Source organism: Strix uralensis, chromosome 17 (genome assembly GCF_047716275.1).
Source record: "Strix uralensis isolate ZFMK-TIS-50842 chromosome 17, bStrUra1, whole genome shotgun sequence".
Taxonomy (NCBI): domain Eukaryota; kingdom Metazoa; phylum Chordata; class Aves; order Strigiformes; family Strigidae; genus Strix; species Strix uralensis.
The window spans coordinates 16,912,493-16,931,109 of NC_133988.1; the positions used below are offsets into that span (position 1 = coordinate 16,912,493).

The 18,617-nt window shown below is 44.1% G+C and overlaps 1 protein-coding gene and 1 long non-coding RNA gene across 3 annotated transcripts in view; one reads left to right on the forward strand and one right to left on the reverse strand.

Moving 5' to 3' along the window:
* GRK3 (G protein-coupled receptor kinase 3) overlaps positions 1-18,617 on the forward strand; it is a 75,597-nt gene that overhangs the window by 20,783 nt on the left and 36,197 nt on the right. For both annotated transcript variants that reach the window (XM_074887812.1, XM_074887813.1), the window contains exon 3: positions 15,498-15,571. In XM_074887812.1, the coding sequence (XP_074743913.1) occupies positions 15,498-15,571 (74 nt within the window). The remainder of the gene's footprint in view (positions 1-15,497; positions 15,572-18,617) is intronic.
* On the reverse strand, positions 16,178-18,109 carry LOC141951485 (uncharacterized). The gene is made up of 2 exons (XR_012631361.1): positions 17,927-18,109; positions 16,178-16,380 (listed from the first exon to the last, which is right to left on the reverse strand). It is a non-coding gene; the product is annotated as an uncharacterized LOC141951485 (long non-coding RNA).

An 18,617-nucleotide genomic window follows, 5' to 3' on the forward strand; every position in this document is an offset into this window, starting at 1 on the left:
GGTACAAGTCTTTCTGATGTCCTATATGGAGTCGTTCCAGATGGATGTTTTCCTATGTCTAATTACGGTGCTGGTCTTATCAGCTAAAAGAGTTTATCCTTAATGAGCTCTTAAATCCTTTTAGGATTAGTGCTTTCCAGGGCCCACTGTAAAAGATTGGCCCAAATTCCCTCCCTGCCACCTCTCGCAGGTGTGCAACCGCAGGGAATCGCATGGGCAGCTTGGGCTTGGAAACCAAAACCTTTGCTCTGCCCTTTAGAATCAGAATAAGAGCAGGAAACTCCATCAGCGAGCAGCGTGGCAGTAGCCCTTCTGGGGATGAGAATGGTCTGGAGGCTTCATAAGATTTGCATAAACAAGTGTCTGTTCTGTATTTACATCTTTTTCTTCATGAAGGCAGATAGGTCGCTCTCATCTCTTGAAGACAGCACGACTGTTTGCAGGAGTGGTGATACTCCAGAATGATCCTGAACTCTCTAAGAATCGCCTAATGAGTCAGAGGACGTGAGGATAATAGAGCCACCCAGAAAAATGCTCTGGCAGCGCATAATGGCCCAGCAGCCGGCTGTTCCTGCAGAAGCTGCTTCCTCCCCAGCAGAAGCTTCATGGGGAAGTACAGCATGTCTCGAAGCGGAGTGCGTAACCACCTTTAGCTACTTTTCTTTTTACCACATCCTGTTTGCTACAACACCAGATTATGCGTGTGCTTTAGAAAAAGAGACGTTTTCTGATATCCTAATATCTACTATTTACAGGTGGAATCCACTCTTGCTTCTCCACTGCCTTAAAACTGCACGTGCAGTTCTCCTCGTGCTCCCTTGCGCTGCGGGGTGGGCATGCGTGTGAAAACACTGCTTTCGGTTCTGAAATGAGCTGTAAGGTGCGTGGCTGCTGGGTGGATGGGGCTGTGCTGCAGCCAGCCTAACTGCCAAGTGTTAAAGGGAGTGATTTAGGTCATCCTGTTACTTTAGAACGGGTTTATCGTGGTTATTAAAGTTAAATGCTTTGCAGCAAACTTGTTGCCAGTTATAGTTCAGGGACTCTTATGTCTGACACTGGACTTTCTGAGAAACTGCCTCTGTCTGGTAGGCAGTGAATAAAGTTGGCTTAGAAATTCTGGGATGTGGAGGTAAAGCATCCTACAGCTTCAGGTTGAGTCTTAGGTTCGGCCTTGGGTTCTCAGGTGGCTGCTTGGAAGCTGGCAGGAGTGGCGGTTTGTCTGCACCCTTCCCAGTTTCTCATCTGTTGCACAGAGCCGTTGGGTTTGGGTCTTGGGGAAAGATGAGAACAGAACATATTTTAGCTGTTTCAGCAGCTGGTCATACTGCAATATAAGCTTTTCACCTTGCCTAGTAAGGAACTTGCATTTCCCCCCCCACCCCCCCACCCCCCCCCCGAAGCTGGATCTAATTTCTGTTTTATTTTCCTGAAATATAACACCTGTAAAAAGAACCAATTAAAAAACCTTGTAGTTGATGTACTGAGTTACAAATGCTTTTTTTCCCTATTTACCATCCACTTTTGTATAGTGAAGAATGATCTTTCTGGGGTGATTCATTTAACTGTCTTTTATATCCTCTTAAATCAGCAGGCTCCAAGTTGGAGGTCTTCCCAGCCAGGGTGAGCATTTTGCCATCTGTATCAGTGCTTCTTCCCACACACGCCTGTCTTGTGAGGGGCTCTCTCGCTTCTTATCTGCTCCCTTTATACAGCTACAGCTAAGTATAGCTGGTGTATATTCCAACAGCTTTTAGCTGAGTTTCCAGAGCAGATGAGCATTGGGTCTATTTTGTAGTTCCTTCTGCACAGGCAACCTACAACTGTGGGGAGGGACTTTTCTGTCTGCCCTCTGCAGTTAGAGGGAAATGTGCTTCTGACCGTTCTGGCTGCTGTTTCCTCCAGCTTTGTCAGTGACAACTTTCTGTTGAAAAAAAAAAAAATCAACAAAAAACCCAAACAAAAAAACCAAAACCCAACAAACGGGTGAAAACAGCTAAAGAGGGTTTTTTTTAGGGCAATGAATCATGCTTTCTGTTGCTTGTTTCTCTAGTTCTGGACCCATCATATTTCATTATTTCAGAATTTTGATGCTAATCATTAAATGGATCTTGAGTTAAAAATCTGTTGAGAAAAACATTCTTGCTCTTCCTCTTTCTGTTGCCAGTGTGGTAGCACAGCGCACTGCGCTCCCTGAGATACCTAAAAATAACAGGCTGGGAAAAGTACCTCCCTAGAGCATTATTTAAGCTATTGTTTAATTTAAGCATAAGATCTATGTGCTGTTGGCATTCTGAACTAATTAACAGTCCTCTGAGGAAATAACAATGAAAGCAATAAAACTTGGTTGGGAGTAAAGAAGAGCACCTGGGTTTTGGCTACCAAATGAGCAGGGGATGACAAAATTAGTAGATCTTGCTCCTAGTCATTTCCAGCTGCTCGTGGTGACTCTGAAGCCGCAGCCTTGCCTGTGCCATCAGGGAGGGACATGTGAGTAGAGGTGGGTCGTGCCAGCGACGTTTCTCTGCCCGTGGTCTGGCTGAGCTGTCGGGGCTACCGAGGCTGGGGGTGGCCCGTGGAGCTAGTGGCAGCTAGCAGCACTGGCCCGGGTGTGCTGGGGAGCCCGTGTGTCTGAGTCCCCGCAGGGATGGATCGCGGTCCCCCGTCCTTCCGGGGAGAGGTTGGTGGTGAGAGGAGGGGCTGCACAAAAGCCAGTGCTAAAGTGTCTTTAAAAACTGAGAGTATTTTTAGAGCCAAAGTCACCTTGGGGTGTACACCAGCTACTGATCCAAGGCCTGAATGATCCTTAACAGCGTTCACGAGACTTGTATCACTGCGGTGATTTTACTCTCTTCTGGCATGTTGATGTTAAGTAATGTGCAGCCATATGATAGGGAAAACAGTTACTTGCTTGGTGGGTTTTCTGTGAGAGCAAGGCTGTTTGTTGAAGTGAGTTTATTCTGGGGTTCCTTTTCTGAGCCGGGGAAGACAGCCACCATACAGAAGTGGACACCATCAAAATCAGGAAGTAACTATGTGAACAAAAAATTATATTTAAAAAAACTGTTTGAAGACTGATCATCTTCTTTCTCATGTTACTTCTTATTTTCAATTCAAGTTTAGACTAAAACCTGAATTGTGGATAGTTTGCAGGAGGCCTTCATGAAGCTGTTGAACCTTGCTTTCCTTGCAGGGTTCGTATGATCAGTTAAAAACAACATTAAAAACCAAACCACAAGTAGATGTCGGAAACTGTGTGATTGTAAACTGAAACAGAAACTGTTAATGTAAGGCATTTCACAGTGGAGCTGTGCCTTCACAGCAGTTCCCCCATTGTATCAAACTAGGGTGTGGACAGTGAAAGAGAGAAAATAACGCGCTCAGAGCCACCTTATAACACTCAGGCTGGGTTGCTGTATGCGATTTTTTTTCACCAAATTAATGTTAGGTTTAAGATCTAGCTTTTATGTCGTAATTTAAGTGTTACTGGAAGCTACATTTCTTCCAATATACTTCTATTCTGTGGTAAAATAAAAGTGATACTTGCATGAATTGCATTGAAGATCATTTAGAGGGATGTTGATGAAGGTTCCCGCTGTAGATTTTATGTTCATTTTACCTGCAGGCAGCTTTAAGGAGGTGCCTGTCTTGTGTGTCAGGGACAAACAGTATCTAAAGTCACTATAAAAAATGTATGTATTCATTTTGGTTTTCCTTCTGATCATAAATAATTGAGCATTTCTCTGTTGGGATGCAGCCTGATACACTCCCGTGCCTGCCTTTGTGGAGGCTGAAGATACTTGCTTGTGTGATTTCCCAGTGGAGTTGGAGAATAGGAAAAATATATATCCTGGCATCTGGAACTTCACATAATAAATGGTGTACAGAGGCTGATGTATATTATCATCTATATACAGTATAGTTCATGGAAGATTTAAGTCATGGGGAAAAACAGTCTTCATCTCAGCAGAGCAGTGTAGTTACACAATTTTTGGGTTAGATTATCAAGAATTCCAGGCAGACTGGAAATTTTTGAACTCCAGAAGTAGTGGTGTAGGAGAGAAGATGAGCAAGATAGGTAATGAATGTGACGTATGTAGAGCTAACAAATTACAGCTTATTTGAATGAAATTTCACTTGGATGTTTCCCTGTTTAGGTTTTCAGCAAACATACCTGCCAGGCAGTCACCGTGACACGCAGCCTGCGGTCAGCTCTGTACGTTTCCCTTGTTTTTCCCCAGGAGGCATGTACGTGAACCCCTTCCTTTGGGATCAGAGGTTCCCTCGGTGATGTGTTCAGTCACCCTGTGGCTGCACACGTCAGCCTTCGGGATGGTCTCCGGCCTTCCCTTCCAGCTCCCTTCACAGCAGCTCGACTGGCGTGCGGGGGAGATGGCATCTGGCTGCGTGGAGGTGCGGCGAGGGGAGCCGAGGAGGAGGAGAGGGCAGCCGGCCTCGGGCTCTCTGCAGGGGTACTGGTGAGGGACAGCCATTTCCAGCACGCTGCTGGTGCTGCAGCTGGCCCGCAGCGGCCTCCAGAAGGTCTTTGTGCAGGTCCAGCCCGTGGGGCAGAGCGTAGCTGGGTGCCAGAGGTAGGTCCTGCTGGGAGGAGAGCTGCTGATGAGCCTTCGTGGCTTGTCAGCTGCCAGGGAGGGCCTGTGAAGACCAGTTTGGAAAGCTTTGAGCTAAAATGTTATAAACCCATCCTGAATATAGTGCAAAGCGACTTCCATACCAAAGATAGCGTTCTCTATCTGCTTGGACTCGCTTGAGCTTTCGTAGCCCATTTCTGATGTTTATACTTGTGTATAAACAGGGAGGGTGTAGTCTTGATTCCCCCTCCTCCCCCCAGCAATTTCTCAGTCAGTCCAAAACAGTTGCACTCCCATCGAGTTTTTATCAATTTCAAGACTTTGAAACAATTCACAGACCAATTAAGCCTCTGCACACAACTGTGAAATAGGTAAATATTAGTTTTCCATGTCTGTAATGTGGCATAATACCAACTTTAACGAGATTTACCTGCATAGCTCTGTACTACTAATAAAGCAGATTCGCTGGTCCTGCCAGTGCTACTCGTTCATCTCAGTGGGATAACTCATTAGTAACAGTAGAAAAGCTCAGAAACCAGGAGAAGGGTAAGTAGAATCTAAATTACTGAAGCTGGTAAGTCTTCTAACTTTCAGCAGTGCTTTTAAGAGAGAGAGCAGTTAAGTCACAGAGCAGAGAAGCTGGACAATGCTGGCCCTTGGTTATCTCATGAATTCGTTTGCAGAGCAGAGAACAGACATGGATGTTTACTATAAGCGTTTCAAATGCTTTTAGTGTTCTATACCAATATCTGTCTTATAAAAGAATGATGTATAACACAACTTGCAAACCCCCCAGGGAACAGGTCCAGGTTTGCGAGGTACTTGGTACACCGTCAGGAGGTGAGTAACGTCCCCCATCAGACCTCCGAATCTTCAAACTCCGTAGGGGAACAGAGCAGTAACCTTATAGGGTAGTTGCTTCTCTCTTTCCTGGCCTCTTTCCACTGACAGCATTACGTCCAGCCAGTGCCTCTTTAATATTCTGCTCCCAAATGCGTGCGTGTCTGTGGTGGTTGGATAGGTAGGCTCAGAAATATGCAAACCAGTTTCTTAATGTTTCTAGATGCTTCTGTCAATAACGTCTTTGATCAAAAGGAGAAAGAGTCTGAAGAGAAGTAGAACCATCTGTTTCTGAACCTCCAGCTCTCAGCAGCTTTCTTCTTGGAGTGCACAGAATGAACCAGAGGAAGGCTTTAAAATTCATGTAGGAGAATCATCTGTGCTCTGTCACTGTTGTTTTAGTGGTTTTGCTCCTCTGTACCTAAGTGCTGTGTGTATTTACGAACTGAATACTACTGCTTTTGTGTTTTGATTTTAACCACAGTACAACAGTCGTCCTAGTTACTGTTGCAGAACACTTTAAGATACTGAACAGTACTGGCTAAGGTAAATACTGACATCAGAGGCTTGACAATACCCTTCTGTTGTGAAGTTATTCCGTGTCTTCATTAAATGGTGCCATCACCCTGCGCTCCCCCCAGAAAAACACACACAGATCTAGGCCCTCTCTAAGAAGTAGGGATACACCTCCCAGTGTACTCTGTGTGTTTGTAACAGTGAACAGTTCATAGCTTAGAGCATGTCAAAAGAAATCGTGTGCTTTTCAATAATAAAGGGATATTGGCTTGTGATATGTAAGTAATTTTAAGAAGTCGTGTAATGGAAAAATACTGATCAAGAAAATAACTGTCAGGTCCTTCGTAGGGACTGAATATTCTTGTGGCCTGGGAAAAGAACCTATAGAACAAATAACAGGCAACCATCATGACGTTCTTAAGCTGCTAATACTTGTTAACTTGCTAATAGCTTGTTAGTAGCTGCTAATACCACTTGCAAAAGTGGTGGGAGTTTCTTCTATTTACAAGTGAAAAAAGAGCAAAACCTCAAGTGCTATGTATTTCTTGGTGAGCTTCAGTGAAGGAATTTAATCACATTCTTTGCAATAACTGGTTGATTGAAATGCTTCAATTTTGTGTTTAGTTGTCCTTTTAAAAGTTAGATTCTATTTTTACATACCTTTGTTTAGTGATATTAGTCTTCCATCTTTTAGAAGTACCTTTTCTTATGTACAACCCTCTTTTCTTTTGCCTTTGACGTGTTGAATGCCTTTGGTACTCAACTTTAGTCGACTGGAATTCTGCATGTTGAGGGAGACCAGAGTATGAAAGAGATGTACTAAGTGTTTGGGTAAAAGTTTTCCCCATTCTTTTCATCGGTTTAAAAAATGTTTTATTGCATGTTCAACATTCAGAGGTACATTGCATGAGGATATTAAGATGATACGTGGTGGGGGTTGTTTTTGAGGCAAAGATCCAGTGGCAGTTACAGTGACTGAAGCACAGACATCACTTTTTTTTTTTTTTAATGATTTACAGCTGCATGTTAAAAATAGAGCACATTCTTCTTTTCCTTAGAAATCCTTTTATCATTTGAATTGGTGTGCCACCACTTGACATCTTGACAGCTGCTGGTCCTACCCTTTGAAAGTGCTGAACTCCCGGCTGCTGTCAGAGGACGTGGAAGGGTGTTTGCCGTGTGCCTTCTCGTTTGAAATGCAGACTCTGTAATCCACCCCGAGTATTTTGCTCCAAACTGCTCTTCTGGGATGGAAGCAGAATAATAATTGAACGTTCTCAGTAAGTCAGTATATTAGCTGCTTCAGCTCCTCTACCTCATAAGCCTGTGCTGAGGTTTGACACAGAATCAGCGAATGCTCCCCCGTCGTGTCGGTGCTGGCGGAGCGGTGCAGCTGCTGTGCCCCCGTGGCTGCGGGAGCTGGAGGCACACGCGGCTCTAGCACTGGGGGAGCTGGCCGACCGAGTTCTACCAAGCGGTAGTGATTTCACTGGGTGAAAAGCTAATGGAAAATATGCCTGGAAATGAGGATTTTCTTTGAAGACACTTCAAACCTTTTAGCCAAAGTTTATTTTCATATAATGATTTATAGATGTCATTAAACAAGCTACCTGGCAACTGGCAGACTAATTTTGAGCTCAGTTTGATGATGTTCTAGGGAAATGGTTCAGCGCTCCTCTCCATTGTATGCGAGTCCTGTCTTGTAAAATATAATTTGTTCTTCTACCCTGCTTTTTATGTGCAGAGATAGGTTTTAATTTGTCATGATGTATTATTTTTAATGAAAAGTGAATGTACATTAGGCTCTATTAGTAAAAATAAGTTAAGGACAAATAGCTCATAATTGGAAAGAGAAGTAGTGAAATCTGTGGTGCCTTCTGGGCTGTGAGGATTTTTGTGGCTTTGTACCTTGCCAAAGCTGTGATTCCTACGCAGATGAGTTTTCCCTGGTAGTAACAAGTCTCTTTGTTCCTGAACAAGGAAATCGGTGGTTCTCTCGTTTCTGGAGCTTTTAGGTGGTCTTAATTATCCTGCGCTATGGCAACTGAGTACGTGTACATACAGAACAAGATTTTGAACTTGACTGGATATTCTGTAACAACTGCAGGCTGGTTTGAATTGTAATTTTCATGTGGTTTAACAGTAGACCTCTACCCCTAACTTCTTGTGTCTAAGACCCAGATCTGTTATTGGTACCGATGGGGGCTCGTTACATTACTTGAGGCAAATAAAATAAAATGGGCTAAACCAGGAGATGGCACATGGGGAGGAAGGGTGGTTTTCCAGCAGCAGAGCCAAGTGGGGGAGCCTCTGTTTCTGGTCCTGGCTCCCTGTTGCACGGAGGCTACGGCTGGGTAGAGCTCGGGGGTGTCACAGCGGATCCGCGCCGTTTCACTGGGGGCTGACAGAGCCTGGCCCCCGGGTGATGGTTAAACCAACCGACAGCTGGGTTTAAACACGCAGTAGTTTCTCAGCGGTGTGTTAGCTGAGTTTTGCTGTTACTGCGTGCTGTCCCGCAGTTGCCGCAGCAGTTCTGCACTAGAGGCTTTTCTGGGCCTGTGGTACAGGCATCCCCCCTGGTCACACTCGCTGACTTTATGCCTGAATTCAGCCAAGTAGGAAAGAGCAGCAGTGGTCTTGGAGGGACTGAGGACAGAGACCTTGAAGTGACCTAAGTGAGGAAGAATCCTCGTGTTGCAGGGTTTGCAGAGCACCGGCCGGGGCCGGGGAAGCTTGTGCTGGAGCTTTGTCTGCCTGGGAGTGGGAGCCGTTAGCCGCAGCCGACGGGAGTCGAGCCTCTACTGATTCTGGTGCAGATGTCACTACTTATTTGTTTGTCATTATTCTGTATTTATACACAGCGCGTTTAGTTAGGATTTGGAAGCAGCTTGATATTTTTGTTTTCTAATTTGCTATTTTGCCTACTAGAAAGAGTCTGCATCAGCATTTTGGACCACATTCTGGTCTGCTGTAAATAGATGCAGCTTCCTTTCAATCAGTGACATTGTAAATACTTATATCAGGGCTAAATGTGTCTATTTTTAGCTCTGCTGTCTTACCTAGTCACTTCTGTTTGTTTTAATAAGGTTTTTATTTACTCCTGTTAAAAGGGTATTTGAATCAGATACTAATAAAATTCCAGTTAGATAAGTAGTTTTCTCCAAGGTTTGTTTTATTATGGCGTTCCTAATTAATTTTTTTATTTTATTATTCTGTGCTCTCAGTTAATTGACATTCTCGTGAAGGCCAAGATAAGGCGTTATGAACGCAGAGGTGACCTTTGGATGGTAGGAGAAGGCAGGAGGCCAGCACTCTCCCCTCTGTCTGCCCAGACCTGCTGATGGGGCAACACATCCTGCTTTTAATAACAGTAGTAGCAGGGCAGGGAAATTGCAAGTAACTGTAAAATGAGAAGGCAGCTCTAATCCCCACAAGTGGAAAGGGCAACATTTCTTCATTAAAACTGTAAGAGAAGGGTTCTACACTGCAGGTTTTACTTCTTCTTTTTTTTTTTTAAAAAAAAAGGCTCTGCTAACAAAGAGGTGGCTTTTAAATACACTGTGTCTTGGCAAAGCAGAGTGTGGTTCCATCTCTCGGTCGCGCTGTGTGATCCTGTACTGGGAGGCTGTTTTGGGGGGACTTCAGGTGGAGCTTTGCTTGTGCCAGAGTGGATACAGCCCCCGGGCATCGGTCTTGCTGCAGAGCTGGGCTTGCATCAAACCAGGGCGACTGCAGGGGTGTGAATTGAACATTTCGTAGATGGAGTGTGTTAAATGGATAAACGTGCCAGCCCGGGATCGCCTGGGAAGAGCTGTAGGCTTGTGGGGGACGGGCACCTGGCCATGGGTCCCCGCCAGCCTTTTGGTGGGAGAAGGGTGGTGTGGGCAGCATGGAAACCCTGCTCGGAAGGGAGAAGTCGTGTGGAAGGCTGCTTGGGGCAACAAAATAGTATAATCCATAATCAGCTCATAAACATGGTGTCAGTGGTCGGGCCAGGTTTGGCAGAAGCTGGTCCCCAGCTGCGTTTCTGGGCTCTGCCCGAGCCTGGCCGTAAGGAGTGCTGACCTCAGGAGTTAAAAACCAGGCCTTCGTAATTCAGGGGAGGCGTGGGACTTAAGAGTCAGGATTTCATGCAAAATTTCTGAAATCTTGTTAGAAAAATGAAATTATTTGAAATAAACATTGAAGTAAAAATGACGTCCTTTTAAAAAAGAGATGGGTTAACTTAATTCCGCTCCTTGTCCCCTCCAAGCCTGTGAAACGGACCTTGTCTGGTTGGGGATGAGCTCTGGGAATGGCCCGGCCGCTCTCCGCATCTCCCCCTCTGTACCCCACCGCATCCAGTTAAGACCAAGCTGCAAACCTCAAGGGTCATCTTTATCCCTCCTTGAAAGACATTTTGTCTTAGTAATTAGAGTTAGTGCAATTAATGGCATTTGGCAAACTTAGCTGTACAGGATTGTCCATAAAAAGATAATGGGAAAAAATTATTGTCCGGAGACTGGGAAGGCAGCGGCTTGGAGCTGAGTGCTGTCTCGTGCTCGTGTGTGCGTGTTACTGATAGCTTCCATCACTTTGCTGTTACCAGAAAAAGCTTTTAAAAAATATTTTTCTTTCCCCTTAACAACTAGTGATCTGGTTGTTGCAGAAATTATATAGTATAGAAGAAGGAATCTTTAAAGCAAAAGCTGTCAGCATCTTTATTTCATAAATAATTGCTGGTTCCTTTTATCTGTTATTTAATGCTATCATTTTTTTAATTCCTGCTTTCTGTTCTTGGTCTTATTTTTCTGTGTGTAGTTAACTGTGCTTATTGTGCTTTTCGTCAGCTCTCCCTGAACTTCTTAAAACTACTGTCACTTATTCAATGCTGCATCTGTCAATTAGTTTTGCTATTATCTGAGAGTTACAGTCTCTGGCTAGTAATTTTTCACTCAATCTAAGAACATCAGTAAAAGAGGAGATTTCCTTTATGCTGCAGTGGAAGCGCAGAATCCATTGATACAGTGGGAGGTCAAAACAGAAACGCTGCCAGTGTGGAGAACATGAAGCTCTAATTGGATTTGTTTGAATTCGGGGCAGTGGAAAGATTTCAAGTGTGTTGATACCTGGGGACGCGGACTGCACGGTCGGACGAGCTGCAAACCCGAGAGGAGGGAGGAGTGTGTTTGCACTTGTGCTTTAAAAGAGCAAATGGTTTATGGCCAATCATTCAAAAAAAGATAAAAATCAGGGAATAGGACTTCTTAAATAAAGAATTTACCCACAAAATCTTCGGAATTTTTCTTAATACTTAGGAGTTTTAGATCCTTTTGAGCAATACTCTTGACTGGGTAGTGGAGATGCTGATTCTGTTTTCCTCCATTGTAAATCTTTAGTGAAGTAATTACAAGTCACTAGAACCCACTCTCATTGCCTGGCAATCTGTTTTTTTTTTTTCTTGGCTTCCCCAAAGATTTTTCCTTAACATCTCTGTCCTCCAGGCTCTGCAAGAGTCTCTCACAGTCCCCAGATCCTTCTTCACTCCTTGTCCTTAACCATCAGCCTCTGATCAATCATCCCTGGAGTTAAAGTTTTCCTGCAGACCTCGTGTCTTCCTGGCAGCGTGGCAGCGATTCGCCTCCTCCAGCCGCTTCCCAGCGCAGCCGTAGGACGCAGCAGCTCTTCAGCCCACCGATGGGGGACGTGGGTAGGAGAGCAGCTCTGCCCAGGCAGGGCGAGGGGGGATGCGTTTGGCTGCCTGCAGTTTGCTGCCTGACATTGCTGTCCTTTTGACAGAGAAAATGCCTGAGTTGACACCCTTTCCCCTTGTTTTCATGAGGTGACTGAAAAAAAATAATGGCATTATCCATGAAATTATCAATTAGTTAAAAAGAACTCCATCACTTGGCTTATCCTTCCCCAGATACAGCCTGCTGGAGATAAAGGTGCTGGACACCCACAGATTTTTTTCTCTGATGTCTGTGTTGCTAAGAATTTTAAGAGCAGCACTCAGTATTCCTGAAGGTATTCAGAATAGGTGCCGGTTGTACGGCGGGGTCTGTACTGACAGTCACATGGGAAACGTGGAGGGTGAGATAACCTGGTACTTACTGGCAGAGCAGTGCATGTGTATCGTTCTGAATTGTTGCTTGGAAAGCTTATGGACCATAATCCTTCTTACGGTTTGGGTAGAGCATATCTTTTAAAAAATAATACTGGAAACGTTTTTGCCAAGGGAAGCTGGTCCGTGTGAAATCCTTTTTTTTAATGACTAGATAAGCTGCATGTATGTATACTGTATATCTTAATATACATACATAAATGCTCCCAGTCCATAGGTACCTCAAAGGAAACTTAAAATATCTATTTTTATGTTAACTGGTACAAACTGCATTTCTTACAAGGAATGTTTTTGGGTTTTTTCCTCTGAAAAGACGATGGTGGATTGTTGATGAAAGCTGATGCTCTAATTTATGTGTTACACTCCGCGAGCGTTAGAATAATACTCCTTTTAGATGTTTTGGATACTGACCTTTTCAAGTGGGTGTTTTGTTTTTTTTTTTTTTTCCTATTGCAGCTTGTAAAAATTACAATAAAAAAAATCTTACCCATTTTTCTGGCTACAAGAGTGTTTCTATGTGACCTCGTGCTGGACCAGCCCCCATCTCCCGCTGTCCGCTCCCACCGTCCTGCTGCTCTGCAGGGTACGGGTTTATCTACAGCAGGCTTGGAGGTGTCTTGGGTGTCCTGTTAGTGAGTAATTACAACGTTGGTAACTTCATGGAGAAGAGATTTTTCGTGCTATAATTTATTTTACTGCAGTATTTTCTAATAGTTTATTTTTTTATCGTACGCTTTAAAATGCTGCTGTAATAATTCTACTTATCTTCACTGGAACCTGACTAACAGCATTTTCTCAGTATTAATTCATAGGTCTAACTTACTATAACTATATTAATCATCTATAAAAGTTTTAACTTCTTGTTTTGGATGTCTCTAGTTTTTTGCATAGCTGTGCAGTTTGGAAGAGAGCGCCTTGGTGAGAAGCGGGCTCTCTAACGCAGGCAGCATAAGCCTGCTCTTGTTCCCTGTTCTCTGGTTTGGGAACCTTTTCTTTCTCTGCAGTAATTAAATTTAAAAGTTTGGAAAATATTAAACAGGGCTAAAATGTTTGGCATGGCGTTGTTGAAAATTTGTGTTGGTATATTTTCACACTCCTCCCACAGTTGTCTTTGTGGGTTGGGTTTTTTTGTTTGTGGGTTTTTTTGGTAAACAGCCAGTAGCTGGGACCACGCCAGGGATTTTTCTTTCACTGCATTCATTGCTGTTTGTGCCACTCTTTAGTCTCTTAATTACATGACTGTAATCTTCTTTGGTTCATTGTCCAAATAGGAGTTCACTCAATTCATCATTATTTTGCTCGGTGCTGCTGCTGTTTCGATCATGTGTAAAATAAGAGTTAATGAATTAGGTTCAGTTCCGTAAGTGGCAGGTTTTGTTCCCAAACCCGGGTTGGTGCCACGCGTGCTGCTCGGGCGGGGAAGGCGGGACCCGGAGGGGCACTTTGCAGTCTCTGAAGGCGAGCGGCTTTGGGTGGGTTTGGCTGGGTTTTGGCAGCAGTGGGGACGGGGTGTGACTTGCCTGCTTGGAGAGGGCACTCGTGTCCCCTGCGGTCGCCCGTGACTCCGGGTTTGGTGGCTGGCTGGGATCTGTGTCCGTCCTACCAGGCGTGGGCTGCTCCGGCGCTTCGCTCCTGTCGCCTCTGCAATAGGGGAAGCCAACTTATGAGGGGTATTTCCAGTAAAATAGGAACCCAGACAAGCCCTTTAGAAAAAAACAAAACAAAAAACTAAGAGAAAGAAAAGCACTCCAATTGCAAATTGCTTTTAAGAAATAGAAAACTTGGAGTTGGTTTTGTTTGGTTTTTTGAAAAGCACGTTTGTTTATAAAATATTTCAAGAATGATTATTTTTTTTAGAATAACTAGAAGGTTTGGAGAATCTCATAAGAGAATCTCTTAATTAGATTTCTCTCCTTATTTAGAGAATAAAACCCAGTTTGTGTAATCCTTGAAATATCATCCTGATCAGCTAAATGAGTCAAGCAAAGTACAGGAGCTGTCTGGCCATAATCCCTTTTTGGGTATTCCGATTGTGTCCAAATAAAGCCAGGGGACTCCCGGAAAACAAGCTCTTCCGATGGGAAATTTAACTTGGGATCCAGATACAACTAAAGGGGCTACCAAGAAGCTGATAGATGTTTTCATTGTACGTAAATTAAAGCTTTTGTTTGCCTGATTAGCGTTGCTTTGTCTGCTGCCACTAATGGTTTTGCTTCTCAGTAGTTGGTATTTTTTTACCTTATTTAGGTCTTTGGTAAAATTAGATGATAGTGAGTTGAAAGAACACGATGTTCGTAACCGACAGTAAATGCTCTCCTGTACACACTGCAGTGAAATTACTATGTAGCACATGAAGTAGGTTTTGCATTTTTTTAAAGATAGTATACTCTGGGAAACATGAGATGTCGTAGGTGGTTGTATTATTTCTTAGTTGAGCATACAGTGATGTGCTACTTTTTTGGGTAATATAATTTTGCTGTGAATTCAAATTACAGTTACATTTTAATTAAAAAAAATAGGACTCTGTGTGTGTATATATATATTCCCCCCCCCCCCCCAAGTTGAAAAGGGGTGTTTTATATCTCGATGTGCTGCCCCGTTGGGAGAGTTGTGGAGCGGGGTGGAGCGGTTCCCAGCCAGCGCCAGCCCTCGGGTTAGCCGCTGTCTCGGTTTAGTTTACACTTTTGTGGTCTTACCTCCAAAAGTTGGGTGGGATTTCAGTAAGTCTAGAGTAACTCTGAATAAGGAAAGGTATTGGCTGCTGCAGTGAACCGAAGGCACGTTCGTTTACAGCTCTGAGGGGCCCGCGGATAACCCAGGCAGTAGCTGTGACAACAGATACCCATGTAAAGTAAAAGGGTGGCAGGTACCAGCTCTAGGCGAACGCAAGGGCAGCACTTCCAGGAGGCAAAACATTAAGATGCTTCTAATGGAAAATACTCATCAGCAGGCTGCAGAGGTCAGGCTTTAAATCACTTGCAAAGGAGCTCTAAAGATCCTATTGTAATTTATTGTGCTATAAAACCTATTAAAGTAACATTAACCAGTAATTCTAAAATTGGAATGCAGAAGAGGTTGCTTTTTATCAATAAAAAGTAGGTAAATCGATGCTAAAAAATGAAAACATGTGGATAGTATCTATCTGATGCATGAAGAGGAAGGGGATGTTCTGGTGCATTATGTAAACATCTCGTAAAATTCTCAGCAGGTAGAAATTGGAATATGCTCAATAAATCTAGGTGAGGTGAGTGAGGTTTATAATCCTTTTCTGCTCAGAATGCTGTAGAGCCGCTGGGTAATTGGTGTTGCTCAGCCGTGGCAGTTAGAGCTACTCACACAGCTACGTGCCATCCGTGATGTTCCCCGGGTGCTTTTGTACCCTTCTTACAAGTTACCAGAGTAATGATACATTTTTTTCTGAATTTTTTGTTTTACTTTTTTCTTTCCAGGATTTTTGCTTTTCAAAGACTATTGCATGAATGAGATTGATGAAGCTGTCCCTCAACTGAAGTTTTATGAAGAGGTAAGTGGCCGTTGTTGGCATCTGGGGACTGTTTGGGGGCAGGAGCAGCGTGCAAGGGTGCGTGTTCGCTGTCATTCCAGCTTCGTGGTGGAAGGGTTGATTTGTAAGGACAATATTTTATATAGTAGTGCTGGCATCTCAAAGGGACAAAGCTATCATTTTAAACAAGTTCAAGAGACCTTTAAAAATAGCAATGTAACTGTTTAATCAGGTTGGTAATTTGGTACAGTCCTCTTACAGCATGTTTTTATGAGAGTAGCGTAGATTTCTTTGCCCTCTTACTGGGCAAATACTTAGGATTTAGAAAATTGAATATTTGCAGGAAAAATCAACTTAGCTCAACTTCTGCTAGTGCTTTTATTTGCATATGCTGAAACTGTCTTTTTATTAAACATAAGCTAACAAAGCATTTTAAAAGCTACTGTTACAATTTTTGCCCTTCAAGAGTTAAGTATGTTTAGTTTTAAGGCATAATATGTTGAAAACAAAACAATAGCAGAAAGTTACCTGAGCAGCCACCTAGTCAAGTGTTTGTTCACCACATTCATGTGTCAAACAGTAACTTGGAAAATGCCGAGAGAATGATGAAAAGGGGAAGAATACTAATAGAGATGAAAATATCTTTAGGTTTATTAATGGTAAGGTACACGCTTTGACTATGGTTCATTTGAAATATTCATAAGAAATGAGTTGAAATTAGGTTCATCTCTCTTCATCTGATGCCTTAAGTTCTAAGCCAGGTATGTTCTTGCAAAATGGGATAAGCTTTTGATTTTCACTTGTGAAGATGATGACAAATCTTAGTTCTGCTGCAAAACAGAGGTGAAGTTAAAGTAAGTACCATTTGCCAGCTCGCAGTGGAATTACAGCAGTGGATTCCTTCTTTCAAAAGACCTGAAAGCAAAGCCAGTGCTTCTTATTACTATAGCTGGTGTGGGACATGGATTCATAGCTGTTGCACATCGTGGAGATTCTCCTTAGAGGCAGAAAGCCTAAAACAAACAAAAGCATCTTTGACTGTCCCAAAGAAGGCAGAAAGTGGAGCGTGGCTCCGCGATGCACTTTGCTCGTTTGCCCCTGGCGTGGCTGCCAGCTGGTGCTGTGGGAATTGTGGCCGGCTTCTGGCTCGGCTCCGTGTCACCCCCCCGAGGAGGCGGTGTGTCTGCTCCTCTGCACCCCTCGCCTGCTCCCCGAAGCTTTCCCCGCGCCCTCCGTGCCTCGGGCGCCTCCGTCCCGGCACCTCTGGCCCCGTCGCACCCACCCAGGCAGAGCCCGATGCCCTTTTGTAGCTGATGTTGAGCAGCTGCCCGGGCTCCTGGGAAAGGAGGTGCGGCTGAAGGTACCGTGTCTGCATTTCATGCCTTTCCCTAACGTCCTTTTCCCTGTGGAAAAGCAGAGTAGAGCTGTCCTGGCGCTGCGTGAGGGAGGGCAGGGCCGCTGAGGCTGGTGCTGGCTCCTGGGGGTGCTGGGGAGTCGCGGGGGCAGGGTTGCAGAAAAGCCCCCTACGGCGCTGCGGAGGGGTGAGAGGAGCCCCCGGAGAGCGATACGAGGGGTGGCTTTAGATCCACAAGGGCACTGGTTCTCCGTTGTCCGAGATAATCAATAGAGACACTAAGAGACGTTGTGCCCGAGGCAGGCGTGCGCGCAGAGGGATCAATAACTGGGGGGGCCCCGCGGGGCCGTCCGCAGCCCTGCTGTGCTGAGAGGGCCCCGCACGGGCCGCCCGGAAACCTGAGGAGTCTCATCGCTCCATTCATTCCGTGTTATGTTTGTGACACTCTAAATATAAAGCTGGAGTTAATCCTATCATAGGTGCTGCTTTCAGTTGAAACATGCACACGTGCTTTTAAAATGCAGCCTGTATTGCTCAGTATTAATTAGAAATGCAGCCTGAGATAACCTTTTGTCTGGGTTACTCTGAAGCTGATGATTTAAAATTTTTCGTGCTAGTGGGCTAACAGCACAAAGTAGGCTAAGCTGGTTATCAGTGGAGATAAATCCTTAGCAATATACAGTTCCCCCACTCAAATTAGATACTGTCAATTAAGAAGAATCTTTTTCTATCATTTCCATCTTTTTATATACTGAAGATATCGCTGTCATAAGTAATCAAAAAGGCATGTTGTAACAGATTGTTTAGGAAGATATTTTTAGCTGCCTCTTTATCTCTGAAACAATTTGAAATTGTATTTTTAGGTTATTAGCAAAGCGTTGCCTAAAAAGAATTTAAATGCTTTGTCATGTACTTTTTGAAAAATCCCATTAAAGATATTTAAAGAGAAGTTCATTGCGTTTTCTTCTGTGACACAACAGATTCAGAAGCTTTCCTTTTTTTTATATATTTGATTTACTTACTGCATTTATTACATGTAGAATAATTTGGGTACGTTGCTACATTAAAAATCGCTTGATGTAGAAGCGCTCCGTACTCCAGGGATTTCATATTACTGCAGCTTAAGTCACGATCAGGCACTTAACTGGCTGAGTGATTCATCCAGATCGGTTTCGGAAAAAAAAAAAAAAGAAAAAGAACTTCTAGGTGCTTGAAAACTAATACATTCTGATTTCAGTTTTTGAAAAGACACTTTGTCAGACACTTTTCTTGAGGTGAGCTGAAGTTTGCCAGGGAAGCGTTGAAATACATGGTGACACAGTCCGTGGGTCACGAGCAATGCTGCAGGGACCGCAGCTGGCAGAGGCAGGTTACGGTTATAAATGGTGACACCCGTAGCTCTGCCTAGTCCTGTATTTTTTTGGCACGGTACAGTACTGTTCTATTTAATAAACATGTAAAATTAGCTCGCGAATATGTCAGGCACGCATGTTAAATGTGATCAGAGTAGAGGTGTCTCATTGCATCACCGGGGTGGTGAGAGGCGTCGGGCAGCGGGCGCGGGGGGGCCTCCCCCGGCGTGGGGGAGCAGGCTGAGCCGCCCGGGGGGACTTGTGTCACCTGCTGTCCTTTTCTCCAACCCTTGACAAAACAAAGGGGCTTTGGTTAAAAACCCCACTGCAAGGGCAGGTGGGAGAGACACTGACCTGGCGC